Genomic DNA, 17425 nt, shown 5'->3' with positions numbered 1-17425 from the left:
TGTACAATTTGAAAACCAGGAATTTTGAGTGTTTTTTTTATTTGCCTTAGTGATTAAAGCGCCACAGTCCTGCATGTGTAGCATTTTATTGGCTATGCTGAACCTTGCCTACGATGTTTTCACTTAATGATATTTCCTGTGTCATCAGCACATTTTAATACACAAAGGAGCGCTAGCTTGCTGTATGATCCTTGTATCTTTTATATCCTTCTGTCTTCAAGGTGTAATTGTATTTATTTGTGTCATAGGGTTTCTTATCACAGTTAGTAATATAGTAAACCATATAGGGCATTTCTTGAATATAAAGTATTAGCAGACTTATAGGCTGGTGCATTACTAAAGGTAGATGGTATGGGGCTGTATACAATAAAAACATTTCTCTTCCCTTGCTCCTGTAAACCTCTTTCTTTCCTCCCTCCTATCCTTAGCTCCCCAAAAACATGACTCTCTATTCTTTAATGCTTTTGGGCTTCTTGACTGATTTTTTGATTTTTTTATTTGGTGTTTATTCAGCCTTCTGTGAAAACAGACTCAACTGCATTAAAAGCAGATTATTTTGGAAAAATGTTCAACTGATCTGTGTTAAAAGTAAAGAAATCGTTCTCAAGCAGTGTGGATGTTTTTAAGAAGACATATTTGATTGTTACTCCGTACCTGCTGGAAGAGTTCTTGGGTGCTCGCTCTCCATTGCACGGCTGAACATGCACAGTACTTTGTGTCACATGCACACCTTCAGACTCTTTTATTTTGTTTAATAGACCAGGTCTGTCCATGCGATATGATGTTTCTTTGAAGCAGTGCTCATCTGTTGCACAATTTGGCCTTCTGTACATGTCCAATTATTTCTAGTATCACTTTGAAACTGTCTTTGTGTTTATTTGAACAATTGTGTTCTCTGCTACAAACATAGCAGCTTACAAGTCCCTGAGAGAGTAGGAGTGGTATGACCTGTCACTGGATGCCTTGTTTAATCATACCAGTTTTTAATATGCAGTCTTTGATTGCTTTCAGGATTCATTTAGCATTTTTGCAGAACAGTAATTCTGATTCAACAGATTTCCAGCTGCTCTTAATTCTAATTCCATTATCAAGTTGAAATTCTTATTTGTCTGGAAATTGTTTACTTTCTTTAGCATAGTTAAGAAATTATAGCTCTTGAATTAAAAAAAAAAAAATACCCAACCCCCATTGCCCAAAAAAACCAGAACCAAAAACCAAACCCAGAACAAAACCCCCAAAATCAAATCCTATCTTTTTAATGACATTTCCATTTGTATCTGTAACATTTCAAGTGATCTCAATAAGGCATGTTTTTACTTTCCCCTGTTTTCACAGGATCATAGACAATAGACATGGACAGGATCTTGAGAGGTCCTTTTCCAAAGCATAGTCATCTGCCTAAACCAGTCCTGACAGACGTTAGTCTTATCTACTCTTATCTACTCTTAACAACTCCTGAGGATGAAGACTGCGTTACCTCCCTAAGCGTTGTATCCTCAGTGTGTATGGCCAGGCCCTACTGTAGAAGGATATTCTGATGTCTAACCTAAATCTCCTTAGCTGCGCTTTATACCCAGTATTTAACTGCAAGTAGACTTAGAAGACAGTTTATTCTTTTTTCCTTGGGGTGGCTGTTTACATTATTTGAAGGCTGTTTTCTGTCTACTCTCCGCCCATAGGGAAATGACCCCGTGGACTTGATTGCATAGTGGATTTTAGAGCACTTTGCAGGCTTCTTTGGTTGCACCTATAGGTAGACCTATCCCTGGCCCTGGGTTGGTACATTGTCTTGTACCTATGAGTAGTTCCACAGATTTTTAGTGATGAACATACAGACATCTGTGCTTAATGTGGTATAACATTACCAAGTGAAGAGAGGATGGAAGAAACATTGCGACAAAGGAATTCACAGAATATAATGCACAAGAAGCACCTTAGCAAAGAGAACAAAGAAATCTCATGGGGATTTAGATTTAAAAAAAAAAAAAAGCTGTGGACAATACAGCTAGTGGCATCGGAAGTATTCTCAGAGCTGTACAAAAGCTTACAACCTAAAAACATGAGATAAAGCTAATGGAGAAAATTGGCTGGCAGACCATAGGATGTTGTATTTGGGAATGACAGTCTATTTCTGATACAAAGTGCTGTTGGTGAGCTTTGCAAAAACAAAAAAAGAGAGAGAGAAGTGAGAGTGATGAGAACAGGGATGGCTGGGTCAGCCAGACATGGGACAAAGCAGACTGGCAGACTGCACAGAGCAAAAGTAGTAGAGATGAGAGAAAGGATGTCCGTGGAGGAACGGGCATGCCACAGAGGAAACGACATGGTTGTTATGGCAAACCTGGAGAAGGATTCTGCCTTGGGACACGCAAAAGTACACAGACGCTCTCATCTGAGCACAGAAATGAAAGGGAAGGACAAGAACTCAAATACTGAATGTTTATAAAAAAGCAGCCTGGAGATAAACAAATATAACAAATTTGAGTAGTGACAATAAGAAACGTTCTAAATTCTGAAGATCTCTAACATCAGTAAAGAAGATCTTTATAAATTAATTTGAATAAATCATGTGTGAATAGCATCATTACTGAAAAATTAGATGATCAGCGGGACATTGAGTAGCCTGCAGAATGTGGAGAGAGAAAGCAGGAGGTCCAGCAAGAAGGCAATTGCGGTAGTCCAAGCATGAAATCATCAAGGAATGAATGCTTTCCTTAGAGGATCTGTGGAAATTACAGCCTGAGGTAGTATCTGTGGCTGTGAATTAGGTAAATCGATAAAAACGTGGATTCCTTGAATCAAGATATTTCTTCTTCTCTCAGATGTCCTTACTATTTAACTCTTTACTGACGGTAAGTTCTGTCTAGCAATATTTGCTGACATCCCATCTTCGTGTGTTTGTCATCTGTTCAGCAGTGGGTATCATAGCAGTAAGAGTGACATGACAATTTAGCTTTGTTTCAGCTAGATTTTCAACAGTCGGTGTCATTCAGGAATTTAAAAGATATTTAAGTGTCGTGCATGAAATTTGCACTTTTCCTTACTTTGTCAGTTAATTTTCCCAGAGGATTATGTTATGACTGTTGGCAGAAAGTGTTGCAGGATTATTGCAAGGTAGTATAACTGAAGGGCTGTTTTGCTTCTTGAGAGGAAAAAGAAATCACTGCAAAAAGAAAGAGCGGTAAGGCTGAACTAGAAATCTGAAAGTGTAAATTCTAAATGGAAGGAACAAAGTTCAAGGAAGTGGAAACGCAATTTGACTTGCTAAAACCAGGATCCATTAAGTTCTTGCCACAGAAAAAAATTGGAATCAAACAGTCTGAGTGGACAAACCTGTGTTTTGGTAACAGTCACTACCAAGAGAAGAGTAAGCCCTCATGTGTTGCAGTAAACTTCTCCACTCCAACCATTCCTTCTTTCACCTGATCATTCCACTCTGCTCAAAATTAGTCTTCCTGTCCTTCTGCACCACACGTTTTTGCTCTTTGTGCACTGCATCTGCTGACTCAGCATCTCCCTCCCCACCCTGAGACAGGAGAACCACATCTGTGCCCATCCTCCCAGCTCTCACCTCTGCCACCACGGGCCACCCGTGCCACCACTGCCACCCCACCAGCGCTTGGGGCAAGGAAAGCACCTTACCTACTTTCACTGGAGTTTTACATTTTTATATCACTGTATAAATGTTTCATTATAATAATGTAGATAATTTTGCTGAAAGCTCCTGGCCTCACAGGAGGGTAAGGGTTTTGAGGAGATTTTCACGTGAAAACAACAACTGTTTCTTTACTCCCTGCTTCACTCCCTGCTTCACTTCCATCCGTACTTAACGGATAATCACGGGAGCTTTTCTCACACTGTGAAAGCAAAGGTGAATTCAGTATTAGATATGGTGTAGTGTGGGCTGCCCAGCCATATATTTAAGGCAGGAGGTGAAGCGTTCTGCACGTGTAAGAGGCTTTTTAAAGAACCTGTTGGGATCAGTTGCTATGCTTTGCTGGCATTTCTGTGTTAGAACAGTTACTATTTCGTACTTGGAGGGAAAGAATTGAAGTTCTGCCAGACTCTCTGCTTCTGAGTAATTTTTGAGTACAAGAGAAAAGAGATGAACGGGATGCTAAACAAAAATCTACTTTAATACACAGTTCAACAAGAAAGTCTTTGAAAATAGCATTGAGCTGTCATTGATAAGAAACTTCACTTAGGTTCTTTTGTGTTGAGATGTGTCAGATATCTAAAAATACTTTAACTAATGGTTAGTTATTTAATAATCATAATAATCATCTTTTGTTCATATTAAAATCTTTCCATTGTATTATTTTATTGCTGTTCATGTGTTTTGGGTTTTTTGTAATCTAAGTTCCTCAATTGGATCATGCATGTTGCCTAAAGCGTGACTGCCATGCTTTGCCAAGTATTCACTGTTTCTCAGTGGTACTCACATTTTCTTCGGTCTTACCTGGATTCTTACAGAATTTTTTTTATTCTTTCTTAGTGGTCTACAAAGATATTTTCTTGATATATATATTTTTGAAGCCAATTTTCTCCAACTTATATTGTCTTGACATTTTGGCAGCTTTATTTCATATTCAGTCCATCACCTTAGTTATTTTTCCAGTAATAAGGTGACCAGGATTGTATACGCTTTCTCAGTTAAGTACCAAGGTCATAAAAAGTTTACAAGCTTTCAATCTCCACGACTAGATATCTTTTCATATGTAGCCCCAATATCTGCCTTTATGCTGCCATATCCTGTTGCAAACTCATGATGGTTTTTTTTTGTGTGTTTGCTAAGCTTAGTTCAGTGTTGCTAGTTCCTGATTTATTTCTTCTGTTTAATATTAGTGTTAAATTATTTTCCCCAGCTGTGCATTTTTTGTCTGAGAAGTTTGGAGTGAAGAAGCTGGGAAAATTGAAAGAAAGCTATTGCAATATCCACGCCTGAAATTCTTCAGAAATGAATGCAGAATGTTGACTCTTATGTTATTACTGTTGAATATTTAAGTGGATCTGTCTACATAGATAAATTAGCATTACGTACTATAGTATACATGAGCTGTGTGCATGATATGTACTACTTCCTATGTGTAACTGCTGTAAATTATATCTGATCCTCTTTGTCCAACATTGTACTTTGCCCTCGATAAAATAGTTCTTAATTCTCTAGGTACCTGAGGATGAATTTTTAGATTAGCTTTGTTTATGTTGTTTTGGTCTTTCATTGACTCTTATCTGGATCTTGAAAAATCATTTACTTCTGTTTCCTTTCCTTTTTTTCTGTCTTTTCAAGAAGTCATTTCCCACAGAAGTCAAAGCAGATCACAGCTCTTGCACAGTCATGACTTTTGGTCTGCACTAACCTGGTTTGCACTCTGATGACCTGTAGCCAGAAGGCAGTGACTGACCACCTGCGAGTGGTGGGATACAGCATGTTGATCAGTATTATGTTGAGATCTTACCATCACTGAACTTTCAGGTGCATTCCCCCCGCCACCGCCCACCACCTTGTGTTCAACTCTCCTGGCCAACTTATTGTTTGTAAAATAGAAATGATGGAAAAAGGAGTAATTTTGTATCTTATTTTTCTACAGGATTTACAGATAATCAGCACAGATGAAAACCAGGTGTTTGTGGCTGTTCAGGAATGGTACCAGACAGACACGTACAACCTGTACCAGTCTGACCCGCAAGGTGTTTACTACTCTATTCTGCTGGAGAACGTCCGGAGCACAAAGCAGCCAGAAGAGAATGTCCTCATAGATATTCTGGAGGTAGGTTTTTATCTCTTCCAATGTGTGTAGTCTGTGTGGAGTTTTAATTATTTTTTTTTTTAATTTTGATTGAGTATAATTAATTCTCTATTAATATATTTTCACAGTTACCTCTGATGTAGAAAGACTAGGATTTCTTTCTGATTGATAGTGCTTGGTTACTACTTGTGTGTTTCCATCTTGCCCTGCTGACGTGCTGTGCACTCTCAGAACTAGATTCATGGTGTGGGGTTCCATGGGTGCGTAAACCCAGAACTGGCTGAGGGGGTTTTTTAAGATACTGAAAAGTGAAGCTGGCAGCACAATTTATTATGGACGTAAGAAGTTATGCAGCTACCTCCATACAGCTTTTTTCTAGTAGGGGACTGAGTGATACACTTCCTGACTTAGAGCAGGACATCTTTTAGCCAGTAGGGTGTTAAACAGTAATTCTGCAAGCCTTGTGCTAGGTTGTGTCAGCTCTGACAAGCGAAGCAGCAACAAAATTAGATATTAGACAGCAAATCCCCTTGCTTTCAGTAGGAGTCTTGCATCAACAGCATTTGCTGTGAGACAAACTCTCCTGTAAACAAATCTATCTTGGATTTTAACATTGGCAAAAGAAAAGACTGAAGAATATAGCATTTTAGAAGAGTAGCGCAAACTGTTATCAATTCCATTCCTGTTGATGATGACATTTAAATGTAATAAGGTGTACATTTGCTCTGGTTCTGATCTTTCTTGTAGCACGTAGGAGTGGCCATTATCAGGATATTAAACTAACGGACCTTTGGTCAGACACAGTTTGGCTACTGTTGCTCTCTAATCTGCCTGGTGTTACTTAAAAAAAATATATAATTGCACCAGACTTCTCTGGGAAAGGTTTGTAATAATTCAGGGTACAAGTCATACACTTACAGAGCTGTTAAATGGCTGTAATTAGACTCTTCTTGGTGGGGGGAAATTGATAGTAGTTTTTTCCTCTTTATCTCCTCCATCTTTGTTTAGCTTTTTCTTTCCAAATGGCTGTAGTAAAACAAAAAGGTGTATCATTAGCAATGATTATTTTCTAGACTCCACCTTTTTAGAAATGAGGCTGCTTAATGAGTGTAGCCACATTCCCACAGGGTGATTTACTGAGAGCATTAATTTGCAGCTCTGTGCTCCTGGTCACTCCTGCGGGATGCAAAACTAAAAGGGAGTCAGGTGCAGTCTCTGCTCTCTGCGTCACCTGTAGCAGGTAATTTCAGATAAGTTGTACCAAGGTGCCACCCCTGGCTGTTCTTTTGTCTACCAGAGTTATTTCCTTAATTCAGTTTCACTGATGATTTCAGAATTTCGCAATGTTACTGAGGGCATATTTGATAATGCACAAAAGAGATCCTAGATTATTGTGTGTGCTGGATTAATTTGTAGGGTTGCACATGATAAAGAGTAATTGAAAGACAATAAACATGGATCCATACAATTCAATTTTTTGAGTTATTTTTGGAATACAGTTGCATTATAGGAGAAGACTTTTATTTCCTTACAATAAGAAAGCCTACAGCTTCCAGACAGCTTCTACAATAAATATTTGATGTTCATCTTCTTTACTAGAATGTGATCAAGTACTCATATCTACAAATAATGTATGGATTATTTACACAGTACAAAATAGTTTCTAAATATAACACATGTTGCATTTCTTGAGGATGGGATTTTTTTTGTCTAGTCTGGGTTTTCTCTCTGGGCATTTTAATGCAAGTATCCTGTCTTGGGAAGAGGAATCTTCAGTGCAATACCGAGACGGTCCTCAATGACTGACAATTTCCCTTTCCACTAGTGCATAATTCTCCTTAAAATTTGCATTGTTCATCTTTCTTACCTTCTGCTGACCTCACTTCATCTTTTACTTGCACATCTACTATAAAAATCTTCTATAGGTTTCTACCTGCCTGCATTAATTTTCTTTCATATACTTTATCTCTTTTTGTACTGTATTTCTTTTCATGTTGTGCGTGCGAAAGGGGAATAATTCCCAAATACCTGTTCAAAGAAAAAGAAAGGTACCGTGTCCTTGAAATTGTATCAAGTGCTCCCAATGCGAGCCAGTCAGAAATTTGACACAGACATATTTGCAAAATGGGCATACTAATGTAATACTTCTAAACTGGATCTTGTTATGACTCCTCGTATAGATAAGAGCTACACAAGTTGCAGTACACATTCTTCATGCTTTTTTTCCTAAAAAACAAATTGTATATATTAAATTTTAATCACTCTCTTCTATTATATTGCTGTATTTTTTTTATTTCAGTGACTGCTGCTGATAAACAGTGTGGGACTATCTGAGCTGTGCTTCTTGCTACCAACTAGTACAGAACATTGTTTGGCTGTAAAATCAGTCATGTAACAATGCAACAATTAATTTGTCACAGAATACATAGTCATAGTAGAAAACCTGTTTAGAAAATAGATTTATAAGGTTAAAAGTGTTTTTCTAAGACTATTGGGGAACCACTAACCCCTGAAAAATAGGTGCTCCAAGAACTAACCAAAATCCAAAGAAAATCAAGGAAAGGTACTTTTGAATTTCCTTGTGTTCATCTGTCTTGAGTAGCTACTGGACTGCTCGTCAGAGTAACTGAACACTCCACAATGTTTAAATGTCATCCTCTCCATAGCACCTTATTATTAATGTGAATCTTTTCCCTTCTTGGTAGAAAGACACTAATCTCCCAATTTTAGATTAGGGAACTGAGTCAAGGAGAAGAAAGTAGAGAAGAATTTGGGTGCCTTGGTGTCAGAGTTGAATCCAGAAGGTAGATTTGGCATACAGTATTTACAGAAAGAGTCAGGCCATTTACATAGGTCACAGGACAAATAAAACAGAAAATGCTACAGAGCAGGTGAGGTGTTTTAAAGTTGCCATTTTTTACACATCATATTTTTATATTAGTTGTTCTTTTTTAAGCTAACACACCACTCCAAACATCATACTTCTGAACTTGCTCTGACGATAGGTGCCTGAAAGTTATTATTTCAAGCAGAGTTTATGCCTTTCATTCAAAACAGAACTGCTGAAGTGCTGGTCAACTTTTATCTTTTAGAGCAGTAGTGAGAGACGTTAACTGAGACACTGGAAGAACCTTTCTGTGTCTGGTAGTTTCAAACATGTCCCATATTCTAGGGAGGGGAGGTTACCCTGGCACTTGATTAGGTTAGAGATGGGAGTGGGAATGGAGAAAAATTTTCGCCTGACTCCCATTGAATGATTATATGGAATCATTAAATATTCATTAAACAAGAATGAGAGAAAAAGAGAGAGGACACAAAAATATTCATGATGTAGCACTGTTTTTGTCATCCGCAAGTGAAGAGGGAAACCTCAGTTGCAGTCCTTGATCTAATTATTGTTTAAATATTTGATAGTGTGTTCACTGGAAGACAGACATGCACAGACATTGAACCCCATGTCTACCTTCCCACACAAATGTTTGAACTGTCAGGCTTTTCGGTTGTATTCACGACTGTGCCATGAATATTCTGGAAGGTAGAATAAGTAATAAAGCCCCAGCAAGATGAAAATGCTTTAAAAGTAAAGAAAGCAGGTTCCTTGCTTCTTTCCTCCCCTCCCTTTTCTGACCTGCACTGCAAAGCAGTTGACTTTACAGTATGTTAGACTTGGAGATATTTCTGAGCTTCCAGTGTCCTGGATAAGTAAGCCAACCACACATGCATGGGATTTAAGGAAGAAGTAGCTCATGAGAGAGCGGGGTATTAAAATGTCTATACAGAATTTGATTATCTAAACTTAAATATATTTCTAAGTTCTAGGCTGCTACCATAACCAGCAGAACATTCTTATTCTTTGTAGATTTGGGTCAGTTCCTTAGAAAAAAGCATATATTTATAAACAATAGGTATCAAATCTGTAGCCTTCTGGAAGGGATGCCTTCTCTTCACCCTAAAGGCAGACTTTTGTTAAATGAAGGGGGTTAATAACTGGTAGATGGAAAAAAAGGAAAGACTATTTCAGATACAAAATAAATAGTAAGTCCAGGAATTAATCATGTCAGCAAGAGGCAAATAGCCAGCTCTTTGCATGATCAGGAATATCTCGTGCATTTAGTTGTAATGAATGCTTCACTTTTCTTAAATGCCAGCACATAAGTGGATTAGAGAGCTGTACTATGCTGGAAATGGTATATGAGTTGATGTACATTGTCAAGAATATTTAAAAAATTGAAGAAGCCTCATAAATAATCGCAAGGGAAACAAGAGCACTCTTAAGGAAACCTTCAAATTTAATACAAGATCTTCTCTCATGCCATTGGGTGGAATATTAATATATAGCATAAGTGTTAGGGCTAGAACTAAACGTATTAAGGGCCAATTACTGTCAGACTCCTTCTAAAAATTTTTCCCTTTAACTTTGACACTCTGAGTTGCAATAATTTTCTAAAAGAGATTGTTTTGAAATAAAATAACTACATGTGCCCAAGAGAAGAGAGCCTGTAAACTTTTTTTCTTTTTTTTTTTGTTCCCCAGAGTGTAAACAGGTGAAAGGGAGGCTAAATGTATGGAGGTAGGCTGGGTGTGAAAGCATTTCACATGCTTGAGAGGTTGATTCAGCCCTCACTGTTTCTTCCCCAGATGATCTGTCTGAATTTATTTCCTACAAAAGATAATTGTGCTTCCGAATTCACTGTTATTTTAGAGGATATTATATTGTATTTTGTTGTTGTAACCTCTTTGTGTACTATTTATATGATGTGGGTCTCATGACTTTGGTGTAAAAGTCAGGTTGCTGTTACAAATTGCTTACATCATTTGTAGAATAATATTTTAGAGATGTCCATATTTAAAAACAATGCAGAGCTGTAATTTTAACAGTAGCGTACAGTAAGGCCATGCTATTGTAATTTTTTTATTTTGCTGTATAAACTACATGTAATTTGATTAGCTTGACATTGAGAGAACTGAATGTCCTTTTTAAATACATTTAGAAATACAAATCAGTTAGTAATTATCCTCCCTTTCTCCCTCTCCTGTTATCCTTTTGCCTTCCTTATTTTTTTAAAGTATCATTCACTTTCCTAGTGGACAAACTGCCTGAGGTACACAGTTCAGAGCCACAAAAGAGCAGCTAATCAGGGATAATCCTTGTTGAAAAAATTGTGTATGTGCTGGTCATTAACCCTCTCTCATGTATGCTTCAGGTCAGAGGTGTAAAAGGAGTCTTCCTGGCCAACCAGAAAATTGATGGGAAAGTTACAACTCTGATAACCTACAACAAAGGCCGTGACTGGGATTTTCTAAACCCTCCAGACATTGATATGAATGGCAAACCGACAAACTGCAAACCTGTAAGTGGTTCTTTTTAGCCTCTCCTTTCTCTAAAGTGCACAAGAATTATTTGTATGGTAGGATGTACAGTAGTTCCAACAGCCCAAGAGCTTGGTGCCAAGCTGGCCAGCCAAACTAGCAGGCAAATCTACTTGCATTGCATAGCAGTGGTTTCACAAGCTGTTAGTCCAGTCGTCTTGTAGAGTGAGTAGTCACGACTCTGTTGCACGGCATTTCTTACAGTAGAGCTTACTTTGACACAAGGAGGACATGTTTTCTTGTGTGTCAACCACACAACCCAGTTCAGAAAAATCATGACAACAGTCATTTGTGTCTGGATATAAGGGGCACATCGTTAATCAAATAGAGCTTGCAAATACATTTTCTCTTCCATCTTTCATTTTAAACCAAGGTAGCCCTTGGTTCCCTGTTAAAGGGAACTTTTTACAGTTGCTTTGAAATAAACACCACAGTTAATTGCATGAAAAAGTCCTTTCTTTTTGATGTTCGTTTGTTTAGATGTCCCAGCTACCCATAATATTTTGTTATTTGCGACGCTGTACTGAAAACCTTCTGTTTTTCTCACTTGACTCTCTGCTCCTGGGGACTCCAAGCTGGGTGAAATAAATGTTTTTAGTCCTGCTGCTGCCAGAGATTTGATCCCTCTCCACGTAACATCAATGCGGGGCTGGAGCTACTGGTTCCCTTTTGCGGAGTTCAAGACCTTGATAGATGGTTCAAGCCTTCAGGGCCTGATCTGGAGCTTTCTGAGATGAGTGGAGGGATGGCAGTGGCAGCGGCTCCCAGGCGGTTCTGGCAGCCTGCTCCTGGTAAAGCTCGTGGTCAGGTTGCTGAGAACTTCACTGGGAGCAAAATGACTTTTGAGAGCTGCTGCACAAAGAGCAAGCAACAATAAGTTGTCACAAGGAGAGATGATCAGATGTGTCCAAAAGTCATTATGCTATGTTTCAAATGAATTTTTTTCCTTAAAAAAAAAATAAAAATTCAGTACAAGCAATTGGTTTTAATTATCATTTTACCGATTACCTGGGACCAACAAACATGCAGTACTTGTTCCTGTTAGTTAGCATTTTTAAGCAATTGTTTTGTCAGAAGGGTTCTTGTTACACAATAATTTTATTCTGACTTCTTTGAGCTTGGAAATCTTTTTGCTGAGACAGTGGCACACTATGGAGACATCACCAGAGATTCTTGTTAGAAAGCTAGCGTTGGTATTTCAGACTGGACTTTGGCTCCAGAGGAAACAGCCATTCCCTTTTTCTACAGACAGACATTGCTGAAGCTGCTCTCTGACTGGGCTCTCATTATTGTAGGAGCATAACTGTGACCAGTCATGTTTTTTTAAAACCTGTTGTCTTCCTCCCCCACAAGCCTGATTGCTACCTTCACCTCCATCTCCGCTGGGCAGACAATCCCTATGTGTCAGGAACAGTCCATACGAAGGACACTGCACCAGGGCTCATCATGGGAGCAGGTAAATACATGAAATTATTTTTTAACACCTGAAATGTGGCAGCAGTTCTTTGTAGATCTAGTCTTTTGGTTTATAACAATACCCTGCTAGAAACATTGCCAATGTAAGGCTTTCCCTGCAGAATAACATTTTATGGGATCTCTTCATCAAACAGTTTAATAAGAGTTAATTGAAGTGCCAGAGCTGTGTCTTCTAGGACAGATGTATAACAGGATCCATTACGCTTCTCTGTGCTGTGCAATATCTCCTTCCCCATTGGTGCCATGCAGAGGAGTGGTGGTGGCTGAAGGACTTGTCCTGCATTCTTTGTCTCTGGAAGTGGGCTGTAGGGTCTCCAGCATCATCAATGGCCCAGCAAATCCAATAAACTGATGTAAACAGTGGCCAAGCCTTTGTTCTTTATCCTTAGATGCAGATAATGTGTCTTGTCATTTTTATTAATTCCCTTTTTTTCTAAAGAGAGAGGAACTGAAAGAGGCAAATGTGTCTCTGTGTTGGGAACTATGCTGGTTGTGGCTTCCCCATTATAACATACATATGGAGCCATGGTGCTGTGAAGTGGCATTTAATAAAAGAAATTCCATTGCAGTGTTGACTACTCATCAAGAAAAATATTCACATAACTGTTTTACTTTGTATCCTTGTGATTCATCTATTAATTTCATTTAATTTTCTGTTTCTTTGTTTAAAAATTATTGAAATGTTAACTGTTCTAAGAGCTTTTTTAAATTACTTTATTCTTATGTTATGGAATGTTTTTAGGGGAAATACACACATGTACTGCTTCTCTTTTCCTAAAAGTGTATCTGTCTTTAATCAATAATGGTTTCTGCCTTAGCTTACACTAGTCTCTTAGAAATGGCTTACTGAATTGAAAATTTCCTGAGAATATCAAGGTGAACATATTTGGTGTTGAAAGAGACTGGCAGCTGTCATTACTTCAATATAACTGAAAATTTCAATTTTTCCCCTAGTGTAAATGGAGTTTGAAGTATTTTACTGGAGGCAGATGTATCTGGTGAAATGTTGCTATGTTTTTATTGACACAAATGACACTAAGAATTTATACAGTACCCTTGTAGATACATTTATTTTAGTTGTTTAATTAACAATTTATGTATTCCAATATTTCAAAAAATTACTTCTGTCTCCGGGATCTTCTTTTTACATAAAGGTGCTCCTGTTTTAACGTGGGTTCTTACTTTTGGCCACCTCATATTGTACCTGAATGCCTTCTAGTAGCAGATTAAGCAATGTGGTTTAATCAATTAGTCCATTACTTCTGTTTCATTTGTCTCTGTACTTCCATTATAGTCTGATGTGCTGAACTGATATTTGTTGAGATTTTGGGTTGTTTTCATTTGGTTGGGTTTTGTGGGTTTTTTAAGTGCACTGTTCTCTGAGATGATATGGATGGCAGGTTGGAGAAGAGTATTTTGCCTTTAATTCCTTCCTAGAATGGGGTGAGGTCACTGTGACATTCTCTTACCATACCTGCTAGGTAAACTTGTCAACAGCTTTCCTCAACATGAGGGAGCCTTTTTGATGGCATCCAGGTATCGTTAAGAACTGAACTAATACGTTAAATCTGACTTGATTGTGGAGCAACCTATAATGTAATGGAAATTGTAGAGGCACCATCACTCTTAGCAGCTGGCTAAAAAGCCGGGAGGGCTGGTGTGAAAGTGAGAAAAATTTGCCCAAGAGTAGTGCAGTAGGTCCTTAATTTGGAGTCGTCTTAAAAAATCTGAGAACAACCGCATCCACTTGCAAACAGAGACCTGAATCAACTCTGATTTTTTACTTACATTTGTATTATTTGGATGCTCAGGTCATCTAGATTCAGCACACATGTTCAGTCTTATCTGGCAAACCTGATATCCTTGTAAACTTACACTTCTTATCAGAAATACTTTACATACAATGAACTTGAATTTCTTCCGGCCTGATCCTTGAAATTGATAATCCTATGCAAATCAACAGAAGTACTAGGTTCTTAGCACATACAGAAATCAGATTACTTGGGCCACATCACCCACTTTTGGAATTTCACGTATCTTCTGGAATGGCTGAAGATGATAAAGATCCATGAATGTCAGTTGATCACAGTGTGTCTAGGACCCATCAGTGCTTTGTGCTGTGAAAAGGGGAAATGTATTTTGAGGGTGAAGTAGGTAAATGATTGCCAAGGGAGAGAGGGAAATACTAATACTCTCGCAAAATACTGTACAGTGACTTTATTAAGAAGAATGTGTACAATTCTGATCATCAATTTTCAGGACCAATGAGCAGATGCTAAGAAGGACTTCTTGGCAGTTGATGGAAATAGAGAATATTTACAAGAGGAACCTCATTAGCTGAGAAAACTAAAGGACAACAAAGAATATGATTTTTTTTTCCTAAAGTCTAACCATGGAGTAGAAACAAGTGATATAAACAAGTGGATAAGAACTAGAAATTAGAAAACCGTTTCTAACCATAAGAGCCATGAAGTTCATCCTCTCAAAAGAGCAGTGTGGCTCTCAATCAAAAAGCCCCTCCTTCCCCCCCCCCCCCCCCCCCCCCCAAAATCAAAAATCCCTTTAACATGGAATTTAGCTACTTTATGGGAAGCTTCTACAACAGAGCTGCTTGTGGTAATGGAAAACCTAATCTGTGACTTAAGGACAGTTTTGATACTGTGCTTGAAAATCGGACTACAGAGACTACTGAATATTGTTTTAATTATAAAATAATTAAATGGTGAACAGCATTAATGCCTAGAGCATTAGGGAAAAATGCAATAATAGGATGTTAAAATTGCATCTTTTTAAGCTCATATTTAAAAATAAAAATTCCACTGTATTAAAGTTGCCTAAATAGTTCTGAGGAATGCATATTTTTAGCGTATGTATATGTATAAATTGTGCAGACAGAATATTAAATTTTATAGCTGCATATTAAAGTGTTCTTTTAAATAACTGCTTTGCTCCCTTTAAGAAATGTAATAGGATTTTGCATTTACATTTGATTTTTGTGCATTTTAATCTTGGCAATAGTTTCTATTTCTCACAGCATCAGCTATGAAATGTGTGTCAATTGATGTGTAAATTTTTACTATAAACTTGCGAAGGACTTTTCTATGAAAAATGTTTAGAGAAGTGTAGATTTTTCAGGTGCTAGTTTACAATAATTGTCTGCTTAGCTTCCAATCCAGATGGCAAATCAAGCAAGCAGTAAATTCTGCACATTCACACAAATTGAGGAAGTGCTGGAAAGTTTACTTTTTGTCATATCAGGCCCAAATACCTTGCTTATGTTGTGATAAATTTATATCATTTTTAACAAAAGTAGAATACCAGGATGCCTCTGTAAAAAAGACGAGGGAACAGGGAGATGATTAAGCATTTCCCATGCACTTTGGAGTGAAGATCCTGCAATTCCCTTGGATTTTTCTCGTGTCAATGTGTTCCCCCATTGTGATGGCGTGAATCACGCCCTCAGCCGAACGCATCTCCAGCTTGCCAGGCAAAACCTGTCTGTCTGGGACATTTAAACACAAATTGGTTGTATGTTTGTTCTACGGTGTGACTACAAGTTTACAAACCGTGAAATTTTAACTTATTGCGCTTTGACTGAAGGGGTGTTACGACTGTATTAATCACCAGTAATCTAGGCAAGGTACATCTCTCTTCTTGGAGGAGGTGTCTGCCTGTATGCTAAATTTCAGTGGCTGGAAAAGATCTTCCATATTAGAAGGATTATCAAAGTGTTGCGTATGGGAATTATTTCTTCTCACGTTAAGCATGTCTAAAGTCACATACAAAAATGTGGGCAAATGCAGTGATAAATAGTGCCTAAAACCTGTAAATTAATAGTAAATTGTAAATTAATCTCCCATGTTTGTATGACCCAGTAGGAACCTGCCAAAATGCCTGAGCAAGGACAAACTTTTAATTACTCTTTTGAGATCTGTATGTTTTTTTCACAACTATACCACCTTTCCTGAGAGCTTGGCTGGCCACCAGTCATCACTAAAATAATTGCTTTTTTTCCACATCCTTGTGCTACCAACACCATTTTTGTGGCCTATAACATAACCCACATGTTATTTCAGGTAATTTGAGCTGCAAAACCAAACAAACTAAAGAAACCTCACAAAATACATCTTCTAGCCACGGTAGCATCACCTGGGGAGAGCCGGGGCCGAGTGCTGTGTGGTGTGGAGGTGGTCGGGTGGTGCCAGCTGGCTGCGGGGCTGCAGGGCAGTCTCTGCCCTTCCCTTATTTCATGTGTGCGTGGGGTTTGCAATAACGCCATCCCTTTATTAGGGCCAAAGTAGGAACCTCTGAAAGTGCCTTTAACAACAGTGTATTTAAAGTCGGATGAGAAATGTGGACAGCAAAGTTGAAGCAAACATTCACAACAATTTGAAGAGTCTTATTTCCCGTTCCTGTCATTTAGCTACAAAAAGAATATAAAATAAGATAAAGCAGAGAATCTTCTATATTACAGACAAAACTTCTTGAAACTGTATGGCAAAACAGTCTGTGTCATGTGTCAGAGGAGCTTTCAGGCCATTTAGATCAAAAAGTGATGTTAAAATTACACCATTTCTAGCTCTGGCTAATACAGCCTGCAGTTGATTACCCGTTCCAGATGCAGTAACTTTTTCAGTATGAACCTGAATTGCCTTCAGTGTATTAAATTACCTTTACTAGTTACCACAGATGGATTTGGAGATCTAACACAGACCCACTAAAATGATAGAAAAGTTTCCGTGTTGCAGTGGCACACCTGAGGAGTTACCGCAGACATTTACGGCTGTAATGAGCAGCACAGATTTTGGTGTGATTCAGCAGGGAGACAG

The 17425-nt window shown here is 38.1% G+C and overlaps 1 protein-coding gene across 6 annotated transcripts in view; it reads left to right on the top strand.

Moving 5' to 3' along the window:
- The window catches only part of SORCS2 (sortilin related VPS10 domain containing receptor 2), a 562341-nt gene that overhangs the window by 485224 nt on the left and 59692 nt on the right, over positions 1-17425 (top strand). For all 6 annotated transcript variants that reach the window (XM_054823228.1, XM_054823227.1, XM_054823226.1 and 3 more), the window contains exons 9-11: positions 5592-5771; positions 10955-11101; positions 12474-12576. In XM_054823228.1, coding sequence (XP_054679203.1) covers positions 5592-5771; positions 10955-11101; positions 12474-12576 — 430 coding nt within the window. The remainder of the gene's footprint in view (positions 1-5591; positions 5772-10954; positions 11102-12473; positions 12577-17425) is intronic.

This window comes from Grus americana, chromosome 4, assembly GCF_028858705.1.
Source record: "Grus americana isolate bGruAme1 chromosome 4, bGruAme1.mat, whole genome shotgun sequence".
NCBI classification, from domain to species: Eukaryota; Metazoa; Chordata; class Aves; order Gruiformes; family Gruidae; genus Grus; species Grus americana.
The sequence above is the reverse complement of the archived record's forward strand: the minus strand, read 5'-3'. Positions and strand labels throughout refer to the sequence as shown.